A 21,052-nucleotide genomic window follows, 5' to 3' on the forward strand; every position below is an offset into this window, starting at 1 on the left:
CACATAGGGGCAGATTGGAGGACACACTGGGGGGCAATGCTGGAGACAATGGGGCAGATTGGAGGACACACTGGGGGCAATGCTGGAGACACTGGGGCAGATTGGAGGACACACTAAGGGCAATGCTGGAGACACTGAGGTGCAATGGTGGAGGACACACTGGGGGGCAATGCTGGAGGACACACTGGGGGGCAATGCTGGAGGACACACTGGGGGCAATGCTGGAGACAGTGGGGCAGATTGGAGGACACACTGGGGCAATGCTGGAGACACTGGGGCGGATTGGAGGACACAAAGGGGGCAATGCTGGAGACAGTGGGGCAGATTGGAGGATATTGGGGGGCAATGCTGGAGACACTGGGGCAGATTGGAGGACACACTGGGGGCAATGCTGGAGACAGTGGGGCAGATTGGAGGACACACTGGGGGCAATGCTGGAGACAGTGGGGCAGATTGGAGGACACACTTGGGGGCAATGCTGGAGACACTGGGGCAGATTGGAGGACACACTGGGGGCAATGCTGGAGACAGTGGGGCAATGCTGGAGACAGTGGGGCAATGCTGGAGACAGTGGGGCAATGCTGGAGACAGTGGGGCAGATTGCTGGAGGACACACTGGGGGGCAATGCTGGAGACAGTGGGGCAGATTGCTGGAGACAGTGGGGCAGATTGCTGGAGACACTGGGGCAGATGATTGCTGAACACACAGGGGCAATGCTGGAGACACTGGGGCAGATGATTGCTGGACACACTGGGGCAATGCTGGAGACACTAGGCCAGATTGCTGGACACACTGGTGGTAATATGCTGGACACACTGGGGCAGATTGCTGGACACACTGTCTGGGGGCAATATGCTGGACATACTGGGGCAGATTGCTGGAGACACTGGGGGTAATATGCTGGACACACTGGGGGTAATATGCTGGACACACTGGGGGCAGGACTGGAGGCATGGGCAGAATGTAGACACGGGGCATGATTGGAGACATGGGGCAGGATTGGATCATGGGGCAGGATGGATACGATGGAGACAGATGGGGCAGGATGGGGAGATCATATGGTGTAGAATGGATACTCATGAGTGCAGGATGGGAGAACATATGGCTGGAGCCAGGAATGAGATAAACGGGGCCAGGGTGGGGAATATTATTACCATAGGGGCTAATTAAGGGATATTATTACTGCAGTGATGTATTTATTTTATTTTTTGAGTATACTGTTCTAAATGGGGGGGCGGTCCTGTTACTGTGCAGAGTGACACTATATCGCCTTTTTATCTTCATGTGGTGTAATGTAGAAGTTGTGAAAAATTAAGTAATGTGTTCTGCAAGCGGAGCTCGAGATAACTGTGTTATTTCCTGCAGAAATGAGTCCTGGCTGGAAGAAATGATGGCGGTCTGTGCTGGATGAAAGATGAAGGACTTCACCTAGAGACGTCACTGGTGAGTCAGTGTTACCTATACACTGACACTATACACTGTATACTATATACAGAGGTCCTGTGTACAATGTCACCAGTGATCACTGTATTACCTATACATTATATACAGAGCTCCTGTGTATAATACCACCAGCGATCTCTGTATTACCTCTACACAGACACTGCATACTAATTACAGATCTCCTGTGAATACTGGCACGTATGGTGATAGTGTTGTGTTTTTTGTTTTTTTTTCATTACTGATCAGTATTGTAGTATTCAGTCACTATGTGGTGGTAATATGTGGTCTGGAAATGGTGTTGTGGAATTTGTCCCTTGTATGTGATATTTGGTCACCAAGTGGTAATATGTGGTCTTGACATGGCGCGGTGGTATTTGTTCCTTGTATGTGATATTATTCGATCACTGTGGTTGTAATTTGTAGTCTGGTCATGGTGCGGTGGTATTTGTTCCTTGTATGTGATATTATTGGTCAAGATATACCTAAATTGTATTGCAGATTTTAACAAATATTTAACCCCTCTGTGACCTTAGACGTACTATCCCGTCGAGGTGCCCTGGGCTTATCTGACCCTGGACGGGATAGTACGTCATAGCCGATCGGCCGCGCTCACGGGGGGAGCGCGGCCGATCGCGGCCGGGTGTCAGCTGCTTATCGCAGCTGACATCCGGCACTATGTGCCAGGAGCGGTCACGGACCGCCCCCGGCACATTAACCCCTGGCACACCGCGATCAAAGATGATCGCGATGTGCCGGCGGTGCAGGGAAGCACCGCGCAGGGAGGGGGCTCCCTGCGGGCTTCCCTGAGACCCCCGGAGCAACGCGATGTGATCGCGTTGCTGCGAGGGTCTCACCTCCATCCCTGCTCCCTCCAGCCCCGGATCGAAGATGGCCGCGGATCCGGGTCCTGCAGGGAGGGAGGTGGCTTCACAGAGCCTGCTCAGAGCAGGCACTGTGAAGCCTGCAGCGCCTCATATCAGATCAGTGATCTGACAGAGTGCTGTGCAAACTGTCAGATCACTGATCTGTGATGTCCCCCCTGGGACAAAGTAAAAAAGTAAAAAAAAAATTTTCCAAATGTGTAAAAAAAATAAAAAAAAATATTCCAAAATAATGAAAAAAAAAAAAATATATTATTCCCATAAATACATTTCTTCATCTAAATAAAAAAAAACCCAATAAAAGTACACATATTTAGTATCGCCGCGTCCGTAACGACCCGACCTATAAAACTGTCCCACTAGTTAAACCCTTCAGTAAACACCGTTAGAAAAAAAAAAAAAAACGAGGCAAAAAACAACGCTTTATTATCATACCGCCGAACAAAAAGTGGAATAACACGTGATCAAAAGGACAGATATAAATAACCATGGTACCGCTGAAAGCATCATATTGTCCCGCAAAAAAAGAGCCGCCATACAGCTTCATCAGCAAAAAAATAAAAAAGTTATAGTCCTGAGAATAAAGCGATGCAAAAATAATTATTTTTTCTGTAAAATAGTTTTTATCGTATAAAAGCGCCAAACCATAAAAAAATGATATAAATGAGGTATCGCTGTAATCGTACTGACCCGAAGAATAAAACTGATTTATCAATTTTACCAAACGCGGAACGGTATAAACGCCTCCCCCAATAGAAATTCATGAATAGCTGGCTTTTGGTCATTCTTCCTCACAAAAATCGGAATAAAAAGCGATCAAAAAATGTCACGTGCCCAAAAATGTTTTCAATAAAAACGTCAACTCGTCCCGCAAAAAACAAGACCTCACATGACTCTGTGGACCAAAATATGGAAAAATTATAGCTCTCAAAATGTGGTATTGCAAAAAATATTTTTTGCAATAAAAAGGGTCTTTCAGTGTGTGACAGCTGCCAATCATAAAAATCCGCTAAAAAACTCGCTATAAAAGTAAATCAAACCCCCCTTCATCACCCCCTTAGTTAGGGAAAAATAAAAAAAAATGTATTTATTTCCATTTTCCCATTAGGGCTAGGGTTAGGGCTAGGGCTAGGGTTAGGGTTAGGGCTAGGGCTAGGGTTAGGGCTAGGGTTAGGGCTAGGGCTAGGGCTAGGGTTAGGGCTAGGGTTAGGGTTAGGGCTAGGGTTAGGGCTAGGGTTAGGGCTAGGGTTAGGGCTAGGGTTAGGGCTAGGGTTAGGGTTAGGGCTAGGGTTAGGGCTAGGGTTAGGGTTAGGGCTAGGGTTAGGGCTAGGGTTAGGGTTGGGGCTACAGTTAGGGTTGGGGCTAAAGTTAGGGTTAGGGTTTAGATTACATTTACAGTTGGGAATAGGGTTGGGATTAGGGTTAGGGGTGTGTCAGGGTTAGAGGTGTGGTTAGGGTTACCGTTGGAATTAGGGTTAGGGGTGTGTTTAGATTAGGGTTTCAGTTATAATTGGGGGGTTTCCACTGTTTCGGCACATCAGGGGCTCTCCAAACACGACATGGCGTCCGATCTCAATTCCAGCCAATTCTGCGTTGAAAAAGTAAAACAGTGCTCCTTCCCTTCCGAGCTCTCCTGTGTGCCCAAACAGGGGTTTACCCCAACATATGGGGTATCAGCGTACTCAGGACAAATTGGACAACAACTTTTGTGGACCAATTTCTCCTGCTACCCTTGGGAAAATACAAAACTGGGGGCTAAAAAATAATTTTTGTGGGAAAACAAAAAGATTTTTTATTTTCACGGCTCTGCGTTATAAACTGTAGTGAAACACTTGGGGGTTCAAAGTTCTCACAACACATCTAGATAAGTTCATTGAGGGGTCTAGTTTCCAATATGGGGTCACTTGTGGGGGGTTTCTACTGTTTAGGTACATTAGGGGCTCTGCAAACGCAATGTGACGCCTGCAGACCAATCCATCTAAGTCTGCATTCCAAATGATGCTCCTTCCCTTCCGAGCCCTCCCATGCGCCCAAACGGTGGTTCCCCCCCACATATCGGGTATCAGCGTACTCAGGACAAATTGGACAACAACATTTAGGGTCCAATTTCTCCTGCTAACCTTGGAAAAATACAAAACTGGGGGCTAAAATATAATTTTTGTGGAAAAAAAAATATTTTTTATTTGCATGGCTCTGCGTTATAAACTGTAGTGAAATACTTGGGGGTTCAAAGCTCTCACAACACATCAAGATGAGTTCCTTAGGGGTCTACTTTCCAAAATGGTGTCACTTGTGGGGGGTTTCTACTGTTTAGGTACATTAGGGGCTCTGCAAACGCAATGTGACGCCTGCAGACCATTCCATCTAAGTCTGCATTCCAAATGGCGCTCCTTCCCTTCCGAGCCCTCCCATGCGCCCAAACGGTGGTTCCCCCCCACATATGGGGTATCAGCGTACTCAGGACAAATTGGACAACAACTTTTGGCGTCCAATTTCTCCTGTTACCCTAGGGAAAATACAAAACTGGGGGCTAAAAAATAATTTTTGTGGGAAAAAAATTTTGTTTTATTTTTACGGCTCTGCATTATAAACTTCTGTGAAGCCCTTGGTGGGTCAAAGTGCTCACCACACATCCAGATAAGTTCCTTAGGGGGTCTACTTTCCAAAATGGTGTCACTTGTGGGGGGTTTCAATGTTTAGGCACATCAGTGGCTCTCCAAACGCAACATGGCGTCCCATCTCAATTCCTGTCAATTTTGCATTGAAAAGTCAAACGGCGCTCCTTCCCTTCCGAGCTCTCCCATGCGCCCAAACAGTGGTTTACTGCCACATATGGGGTATCAGCGTACTCAGGACAAATTGGACAACAACTTTTGAGGTCCAATTTCTTCTCTTACCCATGGAAAAATAAAAAATTGGGGGCAAAAATATAATTTTTGTGAAAAAATATGATTTTTTATTTTTACGGTTCTGCATTATCAACTTCTGTGAAGCACTTGGTGGGTCAAAGTGCTCACCACACCTCTAGATAAGTTCCTTAGGGGGTCTACTTTCCAAAATGGTGTCACTTGTGGGGGGTTTCAATGTTTAGGCACATCAGTGGCTCTCCAAACGCAACATGGCGTCCCATCTCAATTTCTGTCAATTTTGCATTGAAAAGTCAAACTGCGCTCCTTCCCTTCCGAGCTCTCCCATGCGCCCAAACAGTGGTTTACTGCCACATATGGGGTATCAGCGTACTCAGGACAAATTGGACAACAACTTTTGAGGTCCAATTTCTTCTCTTACCCTTGGAAAAATAAAAAATTGGGGGCAAAAATATAATTTTTGTGAAAAAATATGATTTTTTATTTTTACGGTTCTGCATTATAAACTTCTGTGAAGCACTTGGTGGGTCAAAGTGCTCACCACACATCCAGATAAGTTCCTTAGGGGGTCTACTTTCCAAAATGGTGTCACTTGTGGGGGGTTTCAATGTTTAGGCACATCAGTGGCTCTCCAAACGCAACATGGCGTCCCATCTCAATTCCTGTCAATTTTGCATTGAAAAGTCAAATAGCGCTCCTTCCCTTCCGAGCTCTCCCATGCGCCCAAACAGTGGTTTACTGCCACATATGGGGTATCAGCGTACTCAGGACAAATTGGACAACAACTTTTTGGGTCCAATTTCTCCTGTTACCCTTGGTAAAATAAAACAAATTGGAGCTGAAGTAAATTTTTTGTGTAAAAAAGTTAAATGTTCATTTTTATTTAAACATTCCAAAAATTCCTATTAAACACCTGAAGGGTTAATAAACTTCTTGAATGTGGTTTTGAGCACCTTGAGGGGTGCAGTTTTTAGAATGGTGTCACACTTGGGCATTTTCTATCATATAGACCCCTCAAAATGACTTCAAATGAGACGTGGTCCCTAAAAAAAAATGATGTTGTAAAAATGAGAAATTGCTGGTCAACTTTTAACCCTTATAACTCCCTATCAAAAAAAAAAAATTGGTTCCAAAATTATGCTGATGTAAAGAAAACATGTGGGAAATGTTACTTATTAAGTATTTTGTGTGACATATCTCTGTGATTTAATTGCATAAAAATTCAAAGTTTAAAAATTGCGAAATTTTCAAAATTTTCGCCAAATTTCCGTTTTTTTCACAAATAAACGCAGGTACTATCAAAGAAATTTTACCACTATCATGAAGTACAATATGTCACGAGAAAACAATGTCAGAATCACCAGGATCCGTTGAAGCGTTTCGGAGTTATAACCTCATAAAGGGACAGTGGTCAGAATTGTAAAAATTGGCCTGGTCATTGACGTGCAAACCACCCTTGGGGGTAAAGGGGTTAATAGGTTACAGTAGAGTAGGGCCCGGCCATTTTTCTGGAATAATCTGGTTCAGGTATATCATGACCCCGTCACATGACCCCCGTCACATGACCCCCGTCACATGACCGGGGGGGCCCACAGTGTGTGAACAGCCCGGGGCCCTGGCTACCCTTAATCCACCCCTGACTGCACAGTACCACTCCTCCTGCACTTTATATATACACCGCACAGTACCACTCCTCCTGTCCTGTATATATACACTGCACAGTACCACTCCTCCTGTATATATACACTGCACAGTACCACTTCTCCTGTATATATACACCTCACAGTACCACTCCTCTTGTCCTGTATATATACAATGCACAGTACCACTTCTCCTGCCAATCCTGTTCCTGTCCTGTTCTCAGATAGGTGACATTGCTCTTTGGGAGGGTTAATATTGGTTTAATATTTTCAGGAATACTATGGGAAAATAAAAATATATATATTGGAAAACACATTTAAATGGATTATACCAAGTAATCCCCTTTCCCGAGCGAGAACTTTGTAGTTGCTGGGGTCCGACCGCTGGGACCCCCATGATCCTGAGAACCGGCTCTCTAAATAAGCGGTCAATCGTGCGCACTGTGACGGCATTCACACATGGCTCTTCAAATAACGCCTTTAAGAGGAGCGTTGAAGGGCACAACACAGTATAGGAAAATCCACTGATCGGGTGTGGGGGGAGTGTTATAGTCTGGGCTGGTGGGGTTGTGTGGCATTGCTCCTTTTTTGTCCCAGTACGGCCCTGGACAGCTCTGCAGGGAGGCTGCCATACTTTGTACTGGTTTAAAGGTACCGTCACACTCAGCAACTTTGCATAGAGAACGACAACGATCCGTGACGTTGCAGCGTCCTGGATAGCGATCTCGTTGTGTTTGACACGCAGCAGCGATCTGGATCCCACTGTGCAATCGCTGGTCGGAGCTAGAAGTCCAGAACTTTATTTGGTCGCTAGATCGGCGTGTATCGTCATGTTTGACATCAAAAGCAACAATGCCAGCAACGAGCATAGGGCCCCTAGATGTGTGTCGGATCGGTACACTCCGGCTGTTTGACATGGAGCTAACAACCGGCGAGAACGATAAGTGAGTCGCCGTTACGTCACTGGATCGCTCCTGCATCGTTCTGGAGTTGCTGTGTTTGACGTCTCTACAGCGACCTAAACAGCGACGCTGCAGCGATCTAATTTAGGTCGGCTCGTTGTCTATATCACTGCAGCGTCGCTGAGTGTGACGGTACCTTTACTCCCTGCATATTGTGGGGCAGCTGAAGGGTTCAGGTAGCAGTGTCATCGCTCTGTGTTGTTCTGTAGCCCACATTCCCACACTGACTATATACAGTGGGCAACTAAGGGGTAGACAGCAGTTCCTTATGAATAGTAGGGTCAGTGGGTAAATGTGTCTACCTGTTTTACAATGGTATGGCCCAAATGTGAGCTGAGGTAAAACATTGCCAGAAGCTAAGAGGGACCAAGCTTTCTTCTCTCTAGCCTCTGACATGTCCATACACAGGCACTAATGCCCTCACACTTCTGCCAGTATGTACTGCCGTGTGTGTGGCAGTAGTTTTTCTAATAGTCTTATCACACCTGTCTACCATACTTCCTTGAGGCGGGATGGGAACCAAAGTTGACGTGTTCTAATATTGAACTCCCATTTCCCAGGTCTGGAAATTCACCACTTACGGTTGGAGGATTGGCAGTGATTGCATGGTTTAGAGGAGCACACTTCCATTTATAAGGGGTTGTCCCCATCAGGCTGGGTTTACAGGAGGGATACCCTCCGCAAGGCTTGTGAACCCAGCCTACAACTAATTATGTAATGGTGCATGTATTACTAATGCAGATGACGTTTGCGTGTGTCGCCATTTCTAATTCATCTATATATTTTACTATATTATACTGCTCTGTAGTAAGCTCCGTTCTGCTCCCATATGTCTGTAGTAAGCTCCGCTCTGCTCCCATATCTCTGCAGTAAGCTCTGTTCTGCTCCTATATCTCTGTAGGAAGCGCTGTTCTGCTCCCATGTCTCTGAAGTAAGCTCGGTTCTGCTCCCATATCTCTGTAGTAAGCTTGGTTCTGCTCCCATATCTCTGTAGTAAGCTCGGTGCTGCTCCCATATCTCTGTACCAGCCTGTTTTTAAAGCCTGTTATGTCTGCTGCTTTAATGCAATGGCCAGAGGTAAGCAGGGAAAAGGAGGGCCACCGTAACTCGAGGGCCACTGCCTTGTGATTGCAACCCCAGGCTGAAAAGTGCCAGCCAGCCCCTGCACACAATCATGATCTGAGGGCACCAATTGGGATAAAGAGGAAGCCCCCACACTCTCTTATCCATTTATAATGATGTAGTCACTATTTACAGCAGCATCTAAGGGGTTAAACAGATTTGGACAGTGCCAACACTGATCGTGGCTGATGCAGCAAGTTGTCAGCTATAGTGCACAACCGACAGCTGCTGGATTGTCACCTGTATGGGGATACTATTCTCTTATATGTCAGGTCAGTTAAAAGGCGTATTGGCTGTCATTAAGGGGTTAAATGTATAAAAAATTCTTATAATAAATATATCACCAGTTTCTTAGCACAGAATAGCAAAATATTACTGCTGATAATTATCAACTATCATCTACAGTCATGCAAAGTTTTATATAACAATGAGTGAAAACTATACATACATAGTGTGTATGTTATCTTTTGACACTCACAGCAGCTGTCAGGACCTAGTATAAGGCTACTTTCACACTAGCGTTTTTTTTAAATCCATCACAATGCGTCGTTTTGCAGAAAAAACGCATCCTGCAAAAGTGCTTGCAGGATGCGTTTTTTCCCCATACACTTCTATTGACGACGCATTTGCAACGGATTTGCACACTTCGCATCCGTCTTGCGACGAATGCGTCGTGCTTTGGTGGACCGTCGGGAGAAAAAAACCCTACATGTAACGTTTTTTTCTCCCGACGGACCGCTTTTTCCGACCGCGCATGCGTGGCCAGAACTCCGCACCCACCTCCCCGCACCTTACAACGGGGCAGCGGATGCGCCGGAAAAATGCATCCGCTGCACCCATTGTGCAATGCAGCAAACGCTAGCGTCGGAATCTCCCCGTCGCAATGCGTTGGGGAGATTCCGACGCTAGTGTGAAAGAAGCCTAAGTCACTATTAGTGATGAGCATGCACTAAAATGCTTGGGTTCTCGTTACTCGAGTTGAGCAAATCGGAATGCACGGGTGCTTGCCCCGAGTAACGAGTATAATGGAAGTCAATGGGAAACTCAAGCAATTTTCCAGAGACCCCCTTTGGAGGTCTGCAGGGGTCTATAAAGTGCTGAAATTGATCGAAATAGTGCTGAAATGGTACGGGAACAGCATGGGAAAGAACTCTGAAAGCATCTCTAAGTCCCAAGTCACTGCTGGGAACACTTTTACGGACTGACAATAAATCATACAAAACCAAAGATAAAATGTTAAGAATCATTCTTTCCAGGATAATGACATGCATATAATGCAAAATAAATAGAAAAAAAAGCTTCTCCACACCTTGGGCTATGTTCACATGCAGTGTTTTTACTGCTTTTTTGCATGTTTGCATTTCTTTCAAAAGTTTAAAAAACAATGCCCAGGATGTAATTTTATTACTTTATGACCTTATCTGGTCATGTGGTGTGTGAGACATAATCATACTCATCCTTTTTAATTTATGAAGGAGGAACTCTGAAATTCACAATTTTTTTTTTCACGTCCATGAAGCGTCTCTCACTATTTGTAGAGGGCCATCGGGTGACCCGTACATATTGTTAGACACAGAAGCAGGATGGTGGCTCTGACAATGGTGTCATCGCTGCACACCATCTTGGTCGTGTCCTCAAAGTTCTGGAAACCACACCGATGTCAGGCATCCATGCCCACTCATCAGCTCTTGTGTGCAGAGGCTGACTGGAATATCAATGGGCATAGTGTAGCTGGAAATCAACTACTGCCCTCTGCTGATCAGAAAGCATTGACAAGATATGTAACATTGAGTTCCAATGCGTGGTGACGTTGCACACCAGTTGGCGAGATGGAAGTTGCAAACGCTGCTACAGCACTGTCAGGGCAGTGGCAGCTGTAGTTGATTTGTCGAATTTGGCACACATGCGGCATACTTTCACAAGCTCAGGCAGATCTGGGTAGGTTTTGAGAAACCGCTAAATCACTAAGTTGAGCATGTGGGTCAGGCATTATACGTGTGCGAGGTTGCTAAGCTTCAGAGCCGCCATGAGGTTATGGCCATTTGTCACACACAACCATGCCTGGTTGTAGGTTCAGCGGCGAGAGCCACAAATCAGTCTGGTCTGTTAAATTTTTCAACAATTCTGCGGCGGTGTGCAGTTGTCACCTAAGCTGATTAAGTTCAGCAGAACCTGTTGCTACTTTGTCGAAGCAGTGCTGCAGTGCTCCCAGCATGTGACTGATGTTGATATTTCAGAGATGGAAGTCAAAGAGGAGGTGCAGGAAGTTCTGGAGAAAGTGGGGGCAGCCCTCAATGAATCCTCGTGTCGGTAGCACGTGTTGCATCCCAGTGTCCGGCTGGGTCCCAGCTTCCGCAATATTCACCCAGTGTGCCATCATCTAAATGTAGCGTCCCTGGCTACAAGCACTTTTCCACGTGTCTGTGGTTAAGTGGAACTTCCCAGTAACAGCATTGGTCAGGACATGGCTGATGTTATGGGACATGTGCTTGTGCAATGCGAGGATGGCACACTTGAAGAAACAGTGGCGGCTGGATACTGAGTACCAAGTAACTGCCACGGCCATGAGGTCACGGAAAGCTTACGTATCCACAAGTCTTAAAGCAGTCTTCAAATGTGGCATTTAGTAGTGTGGCCTGTGGGTGGGTGGCTGTGTATATACGCTTGCATTCCAAAGTTTGAGATAGGGACATGTAAATGCTGCGCTGGGACAAGGATGCAGACGTGGTGGCTGACGATGGTTGAAAGTGTGCAACAACAGATGCAGGGTGAGATGCATCTTTGCCTGTGTCATGTACAGTGGACTGATGTGGACATAGAATAGGGGAACAGGCAGTTGTGAAACCAGCAGACACTGTTTTTGTACCATTGTGTTCTGTCCTACTAGTCAGGTGCTTTTCTTTCATGTTCCTGAGCATGCTGGTGGTGGTCACGCTGGTAGTTGGATTGACCCTGCTGGGCAGTCTTTAAAAAAGCACCAGATTCTGAAACACTTAAACCTTGATATGGACAGTTCACCCATGTTGGTGTTCTGGGGAACACTTGCCTGCTTTTGTTTCTGGTCACCCCACTGCTTCGTCTTGACTAATGTGGTGCTGTGGATGCCTCCTCCTGTGGCTGTCCTCATTCTGCATGTCACCTTCCCAGGTTGGGTCATTGACTTCATCATCCACTACCTAGTCTTCCATTTTTGCACCCTGGTCCTCCTCCTGACTTGCTGACGTAACAACTTCACTTGTTGGCAATTGTGTCTCATCATCATTCACTTCTTGGGGCAGTTATTGCATTTTCGCACCATTGCACTCTTGCGAGCATGGCTGCTCAAATACTTTGGCATCGCTACATGCAATCTCGTCATGTCCTGCTTGAAACGGGCAGGATGAGAGGCAAGAATCTATAAATGGAAATGTGAACAGCTCTTTGGAGTGTCCAAGTGTGGGATCACTTGTCTCTGGGCACTCGGCATGGTGGGAGGAAGGAGGGTTAGGGTGAGGATTATGTCGTTCAGAAGCACGGCTACTGTGACTGGACCATGTGGAAGACAGGGTGGTGCTGACAAAGTGACTTGAAGCATTATCTGCTATCCATCCAACAACCTTTTCTCACTGGTCTGGCTTCAAGAGTGGTGTTCTGCGCCCCTCCTACAAAGTGGGACATAATGCTAAGTAGACATGATGTGTGTGTTTGTTGTGCTCCTGCAGCAGGCACAGTTTCATCTTGCCCACAGCCTCGGCATCTGTGCTCACTATTAGCATCATGTGCACTTCCCCGTTCCTTACCACGCGCCTTGCCCATTTTAAGTTAAGTATGATATATCCCTGTTGAGAAAACTTTGCAGTATTACTATCACAGGAAAATTTGCCCACTTCAGATGGACTTCTTACACTGCAGTATCAATATAGTGATGCTATTTCTAATCAACCAACTCTGCCTTTTTTATTTTGATGCAGAAGTGGCGCTGTATAAATGTCATATATTATGATCCAACCAAGTCTGGCTTTATGCTTTTGATGCACAACTGGTGCACAAATGTACCCACCTCACATGGACTTGTTACAGTGCCAGAGCAATGTAGTGATGCTATTTCTAACCAGCAAACTCTGGCATTTTTATTTTGATGCACAACTGCCACAGTATAAATGGCGCATAATATTTGTCTAAATCCAACTCTGCTATACCTACACTTAGATGTTTGTGTTGGTTGTTATAAGTATATGGTAAACCATTTACAATTTCATATTTATTGTGTTTTCTCAGGCAACTACCTTAGTTCTGATGGGGGACGTAGGAACAAAACGATCAGCACTTGTCTCCAGGCTGCCAATATTCAGACGCACTTTAAGCCGTAAACAAGATTCATTGCCTTCCTCGCCTTCTTCCAACAATACTGGCGGACTGCACAGTTCTTCCCCTTCAAGTACCAATTCCAGCTCAGGTAGCACCGGGAAACGCAGAAGTATTTTTCGTACTCCTTCTTTAAGTTTCCAACACAAAAAAGAAAGTTCTCAAAGGTATGAATGTAGTCAAGGTAGAAATTCTGTGACAGACCAAAATGAACTAAAGAATCTTGATTTGGAAGAGCAGTCTAAGAACAAATTGAAGGGCTCTACTTGTATTCCTGGATCAAGTAGAAAGAAAATCACCAGATCTTTTACGGAAAATTTTGAAGGGAAGAAAGAACATTCAAGTCATAAAAATGTGTTCACAAACTGCTTGGGTAAAGGTGAAGATGACTCAGGATTTATAGAGGATCAAACCAGGCATTCTTTTAAACATTCCTCAAGGAAACTTCTGCCTAGGTCATTTTCATCCCATTATAGGTTCTCCAAACATGGATCTCAGTGTACAACACCCTCACCATCACAAATATCTGGGTGTAAAGAAGAAGTTCACACACATACTGAAATAAATTCTTTACCTAACAAGACGGTACAACATAACACCAATGAAGTACCAGATTTTATAGAACACTCATTGCAGTCACCTCTTATATCAACTGATCATACAACTGCTCCACAGACTCCATCAGACTTCACTTTTATGGATGATTCAGCCTCTGAAGCTGATTCTTTGCCAAACAGTACAAATCAGCATTCCAGCAAACAGCATTGCCATCTAGTTTCTACCTCACAAAATTTTGCCAGTCCGCTCTCGATTACTACAAAAGAAGAAAATAATAAAGATGTAGCAGAGGACAACTCGCAATGTGATGGTTTGGCCTTTACAAAGCCCAAGGTTGAGGCAGCTGTGGAAAGATCCGAGTCAAAGCCATCTCTTGTATGCTCTAAACCACTTTTACATATTTGTGAACTGCCTTCAAACAATGCTTATAAAGTGAAAAATGGTATTGAGGAACAACATTTAGATAAAAAAGTATATCAAAACGGAGAGCACTCTTACTCCACACAGACTTTTCCAAAGAGATCCGAGCCAGCAGTATGTCATAAACGTCATGCAACTTCTACTATGCCAAATCATCATTCATTACAAGAAACAAATGGAATTGCTTCTCTTGAGACACAGTCTGCGATATTTCAGCATGGTCATACTAGAGGTATACAGCCTTCTATACTTTATTCCAGTCTGTTGTTGAAAGCAGGAGTAAAAATTAAGCAACGGAGGTTAGCAAGGGATGCGAATAAGGAAGGAGGATTCATCCATGATCGATTGGATGATTAAGGGGAATCTGTCACCAGTATTTTGCTATGCCTTCTGAGAGCAGCATGGTATAGAGGTAGAGACCTTGATTTCAGCAATGTATTACTTAGGCTGGGTTCACATTGCGTCAATGGCAATGCGCTGACGGCATCCGTTACATAGCGGCACGAACGCTATGTAATGGATGCGTTAGCGCACCCATTGACTGCCATCATGTAGTGCATCGCTGATGCATGTCATGATTGGCATGCGTTAGCGATGTGCCGTCATTCTGTGACGGACCCTTGGATGCGGTCTGCAGCATTTTGGGGTCCGTCACCGCTAGCGCAGATGGAGCATCTGCGCTAGCGCGATCACATAACGAAATCTTTAAAAGGCACTTGCGTTGTGCAGTCCATTTAACGCATGCGTTGAACGGACTGCACTTAACTAGTGATGAGCGAATATACTCGTTACTTGAGATTTGTCGAGCATGCTCGGGGGGCCTCTGAGTATTTTTTAGCGCTCGGAGATTTAGTTTTTCTTGCCGCAGCTGAATGATTTACATCTGTTAGCCAACATAAGTACATGTGGGGATTCCCTAGCAACCAGGCAACCACCACATGTACTTATGCTGGCCAACAGATGTAAATCATTCAGCTGCGGCAAGATAAACTAAATCTTCGAGCACTAAAAAATACTCGGATGACCCCGAGCATGCTCGACAAATCTCAAGTAACGAGTATATTCACTCATCACTACACTGTTGCTGTCATCTTTAGTAAATCACTATTTTATCTAATGCAGATCTACCAGCTCTCTGAATGCTGAGCTTTGTCTAACGCTGCCCACACCAATAATTTTAACCATGTACAATGTACAGAGAAAGCTGGCAATCAGTGGTAGGGGCAGGCTTATACAGAGCTATGGAGGATTACATGGCTGCAGGTTCACTAGTCCTCTAGTGCAAATGTCTTGATTTTATCAAAACTACACAGTACTGAAACATAGCTGCAATTATGGTCTCTGTCTCTACATTATGCAACTCTCAGATTAGGTAACATAAGCTTGATGAGAGATTCCCTTGAAGTAACCAGGTGCTATGAAAATGTTTTGATGCTACATTGCATGATCACACCCTGGCCTAAGGTTAGACGGCCCCTGAGTATAATCTTTCATTGATATCATCTCCCTTTTTTGTAGTATTTTGTGTTTAATATTACAATCATGTTGCCATGTGTCTGAATTACACTGCCCGACACTTGCCTAAATATTTTCTACAGGCAGAATGAATAAAGTAGGAAGTGAAGCTGCTCCTTCTATCTATATATTTGAGCACCAGGTTAGCAAGCGCCAATACCCAAGTTATTAACGCTAGAGAGAATAAAAATATTTATTAACACACCAATATCAGTTGATAGTTCCATTTTTACTCCTAAGGTACCGTCACATTAAGCGACGCTGCAGCGATATAGGCAACGATGCCGATCGCTGCAGCGTTGCTGTTTTGTCGCTGTGTGGTCGCTGGAGAGCTGTCACACAGACAGCTCTCCAGCGACCAACGATGCCGAAGTCCCCCGGTAACCAGGGTAAACATCAGGTTACCCAATGTTTACCATGGTTTCCATTGTAAATGTAAAAAAAAACCAAACAGTACATACTTACATTCCGGTGTCTGTCCCGCGCCGTCAGCGCCGGCCGGCCGGCCGTAAAGCAGAGCGGTGACGTCACCGGCACCGCTGTGCTTTACGGCCGGCCGGCGCTCACAGTCAGTGTGGGAAGCTGAGGCCGGGGGACAGACACAGGAATGTGAGTATGTACTGTTTGTTTTTTTTTACATTTACAATGGTAACCAGGGTAAAGATCGGGTTACTAAGCGCGGCCCTGCGCTTAGTAACCCGATGTTTACCCTGGTTACCAGTGAAGACATCGCTGAATCGGCGTCACACACGCCGATTCAGGTATCTCTGCGGGAGATCCAGCGACGAAATAAAGTTCTGGACTTTCCCCAGCGACCACCGATCTCCCAGCAGGGGCCTGATCGTTGGTCGCTGTCACACATAACGATTTCGTTAACAATATCGTTGCTACGTCACAAAAAGCAACGATATCATTAACAATATCGTTATGTGTGACGGTACCTCTATTTTAAAATAATCAAAAACCCTTTTAAGGTGTAATTGTACTACGTTAGTTGTAGAATAACAATATATGAGCTCTGACGTCTCTTTATTAGGACACCAAAGCCATTTTAATAATCACTTTAGCTTAAACACACTCTTTCATTAGTAGGCTTTTATCTAGAGTTTGTTAAAACGGAATCAAGAAGCAAAGGCAAAGGCTGCCTTCTTCCAAGTAATAAATCCTTTATGTAAATAAGGAATGCACCAAGCTAATAAAATATACATAGAACAGACGGTTCAAAGTTCTGCCCTTCCCAAACTATTATGTTTGAGCTGCATCACAGTTCTTTTATCTTGACTAGAGGCATCCATTTTAATTAGATTTTCACATTCATATTACTCACTAATGATTTCTACCCCGTGGCAATCCAAAATTGTCATAAACTAGGAGTATTGTCTGTAATTAAAATACCAAAAGCGTTTTCGACCCTAATTAAATATCAAGCAGGTGAATTATTTGATATTTAGTTCTACAGATTATATGCCAAGATAGTTTATCGAACTATAAAACGGCGCTCCTTCATGCCTTGCTAATTCATACCTCCAAGGATAATTAAATTAAATTCACTTTCGGACTGCTTTCTTCGCTCTAATTTTTCACAGAGTATATCAATTTATTGTGAGACCTGTACAATGGCCCATTTATTTCTTGTGACACAATAAAACCCCCATTTAATTTTCTGTTTCCCAATTGTAGGGACCATAAAATAGATGATATGGAGTTTACAATCCAAAGGACTATTGAATAGATGGAAAAGATATGACGCTATACCACTAGGTTTGCTAAGAACTCCAATTTCTTGAGAAAAAAATTCTAAACTATAATGCAACATGCTGGTACAACGCTTCACAGGCTGTAATACACATCTTCATAACCACAGGAAAGTCACACAGAAGCACGTATGGGTTGGTTTTTTAACCCCTTTACCCCCAAGGGTGGTTTGCACGTCAATGACCAGGCCAATTTTTAAAATTCTGACCACTGTCCCTTTATGAGGTTATAACTCTGGAATGCTTCAACGGATCCTGGTGATTCTGACACTGTTTTCTCGTGACATATTGTACTTCATGATAGTGGTAGAATTTGTTTGATAGTACCTGCGTTTATTTGTGAACAAAACGGAAATTTGGCGAAAATTTTGAAAATTTCGCAATTTTCAAACTTTGAATTTTTATGCAATTAAATCACAGAGATATGTCACACAAAATACTTAATAAGTAACATTTCCCACATGTCTACTTTACATCAGCACAATTTTGGAACCAAATTTTTTTTCTGTTAGGGAGTTATAAGGGTTAAAAGTTGACCAGCAATTTCTCATTTTTACAACACCATTTTTTTTTTAGGGACCACATCTCATTTGAAGTCATTTTGAGGGGTCTATGTGATAGAAAATACCCAAGTGTGACACCATTCTAAAAACTGCACCCCTCAAGGTGCTCAAAACCACATTCAAGAAGTTTATTAACCCTTCAGGTGTTTAATAGGAATTTTTGGAATGTTTAAATAAAAATAAACATTTAATTTTTTTACACAAAAAATTTATTTCAGCTCCAATTTGTTTTATTTTACCAAGGGTAACAGGAGAAAATGGACCCCAAAAGTTGTTGTCCAATTTGTCCTGAGTACGCTGATACCCCATATGTGGCAGTAAACCACTGTTTGGGCGCATGACAGAGCTCGGAAGGGAAGGAGCGCCGTTTGACTTTTCAATGCAAAATTGACAGGAATTGAGATGGGACGCCATGTTGCGTTTGGAGAGCCACTGATGTGCCTTAACATTTAAACCCCCCACAAGTGACACCATTTTGGAAAGTAGACACCCTAAGGAACTTATCTAGAGGTGTGGTGAGCACTTTGACCCACCAAGTGCTTCACAGAAGTTTATAATGCAGAACCGTAAAAATAAAAAATCATATTTTTTCACAAAAATTATATTTTTGCCCCCAATTTTTTATTTTTCCAAGGGTAAGAGAAGAAATTGGACCTCAAAAGTTGTTGTCCAATTTGTCCTGAGTACGCTGATACCCCATATGTGGCAGTAAACCACTGTTTGGGCGCATGGGAGAGCTCGGAAGGGAAGGAGCGCCATTTGACTTTTCAATGCAAAATTGACAGAAATTGAGATGGGACGCCATGTTGCGTTTGGAGAGCCACTGATGTGCCTAAACATTGAAACCCCCCACAAGTGACACCATTTTGGAAAGTAGACCCCCTAAGGAACTTATCTAGAGGTGTGGTGAGCACTTTGACCCACCAAGTGCTTCACAGAAGTTTATAATGCAGAACCGTAAAAATAAAAAATCATATTTTTTCACAAAAATTATATTTTTGCCCCCAATTTTTTATTTTTCCAAGGGTAAGAGAAGAAATTGGACCTCAAAAGTTGTTACACAATTTGTCCTGAGTACGCTGATACCCCATATGTGGGGGTAAACCACTGTTTGGGCGCATGGGAGAGCTCGGAAGGGAAGGAGCGCCGTTTGACTTTTCAATGCAAAATTGACAGGAATTGAGATGGGACGCCATGTTGCGTTTGGAGAGCCACTGATGTGCCTAAACATTGAAACCCCCCACAAGTGACACCATTTTGGAAAGTAGACCCCTAAGGAACTTATCTGGATGTGTGGTGAGCACTTTGACCCACCAAGGGCTTCACAGAAGTTTATAATGCAGAGCCATAAAAATAAAACAAAATTTTTTTCCCACAAAAATTATTTTTTAGCCCCCAGTTTTGTATTTTCCCTAGGGTAACAGGAGAAATTGGACCCCAAAAGTTGTTGTCCAATTTGTCCTGAGTACGCTGATACCCCATATGTGGGGGGGGGGGAACCACCGTTTGGGCGCATGGGAGGGCTCGGAAGGGAAGGAGCGCCATTTGGAATGCAGACTTAGATGGAATGGTCTGCAGGCGTCACATTGCATTTGCAGAGCCCCTAATGTACCTAAACAGTAGAAACCCCCCACAAGAGACACCATTTTGGAAAGTAGACCCCTAAGGAACTCATCTTGATGTGTTGTGAGAGCTTTGAACCCCCAAGTGTTTCACTACAGTTTATAACGCAGAGCCGTGCAAATAAAAAATATTTTTTTCCACAAAAATTATATTTTAGCCCCCAGTTTTGTATTTTTCCAAGGTTAGCAGGAGAAATTGGACCCTAAATGTTGTTATCCAATTTGTCCTGAGTACGCTGATACCCGATATGTGGGGGGGAACCACCGTCTGGGCGCATGGGAGGGCTCGGAAGGGAAGGAGCATCATTTGGAATGCAGACTTAGATGGATTGGTCTGCAGGCGTCACATTGCATTTGCAGAGCCCCTAATGTACCTAAACAGTAGAAACCCCCCACAAGTGACCCCATATTGGAAACTAGACCCCTCAATGAACTTATCTAGATTTGTTGTGAGAACTTTGAACCCCCAAGTGTTTCACTACAGTTTATAACGCAGAGCTGTGAAAATATAAAATCCTTTTTTTCCCACAAAAATTATTTTTTAGCCCCCAGTTTTGTATTTTCCCAAAGATAACAGGAGAAATTGGACCACAAAAGTTGTTGTCCTATTTGTCCTGAGTACGCTGATACCCCATATGTTGGGGTAAACCCCTGTTTGGGCACACGGGAGAGCTCGGAAGGGAAGGAGCACTGTTTTACTTTTTCAACGCAGAATTGGCTGGAATTGAGATCGGACGCCATGTCGTGTTTGGAGAGCCCCTGATGTGCCTAAACAGTGGAAACCCCCCAATTATAACTGAAACCCTAATCTAAACACACCCCTAACCCTAATTCCAACGGTAACCCTAACCACACCTCTAACCCTGACACACCCCTAACCCTAATCCCAACCCTATTCCCAACCGTAAATGTAATCTAAACCCTAACCCTAACTTTAGCCCCAACCCGAACCCTAACTGTAGCCCCAACCCTAACCCTAGCCCTGACCCTAGCCCTAGCCCTAACCCTAGCGCTAACCCTAGCCCTAGCCCTAACCCTAGCCCTAACCCTAACCCTAGCCCTAACCCTAGCCCTAACCCTAGCCCTAGCCCTAACCCTAGCCCTAACCCTAGCCCTAACCCTATCCCTAACCCTAACCCAGGCCCTAATCCTAACCCTAGCCCTAACCCTAGCCCTAATGGGAAAATGGAAATAAATACATTTTTTTTTATTTTTCCCTAACTAAGGGGGTGATGAAGGGGGGTTTGATTTACTTTTATAGCGAGTTTTTTAGCGGATTTTTATGATTGGCAGCCGTCACACACTGAAAGACGCTTTTTATTGCAAAAAATATTTTTTGCAATACCACATTTTGAGAGCT

At 44.3% G+C, this 21,052-nt stretch overlaps 1 protein-coding gene across 2 annotated transcripts in view; it reads left to right on the top strand.

The window, feature by feature from the left end:
- CCSER1 (coiled-coil serine rich protein 1) overlaps positions 1–21,052 on the top strand; it is a 1,553,855-nt gene that overhangs the window by 221,804 nt on the left and 1,310,999 nt on the right. For both annotated transcript variants that reach the window (XM_069743569.1, XM_069743573.1), the window contains exon 2: positions 13,174–14,470. In XM_069743569.1, the coding sequence (XP_069599670.1) occupies positions 13,192–14,470 (1,279 nt within the window). In that variant the 5' untranslated portion in view covers positions 13,174–13,191. The remainder of the gene's footprint in view (positions 1–13,173; positions 14,471–21,052) is intronic.

This window comes from Ranitomeya imitator, chromosome 1 (assembly GCF_032444005.1).
Source record: "Ranitomeya imitator isolate aRanImi1 chromosome 1, aRanImi1.pri, whole genome shotgun sequence".
NCBI lineage: Eukaryota > Metazoa > Chordata > Amphibia > Anura > Dendrobatidae > Ranitomeya > Ranitomeya imitator.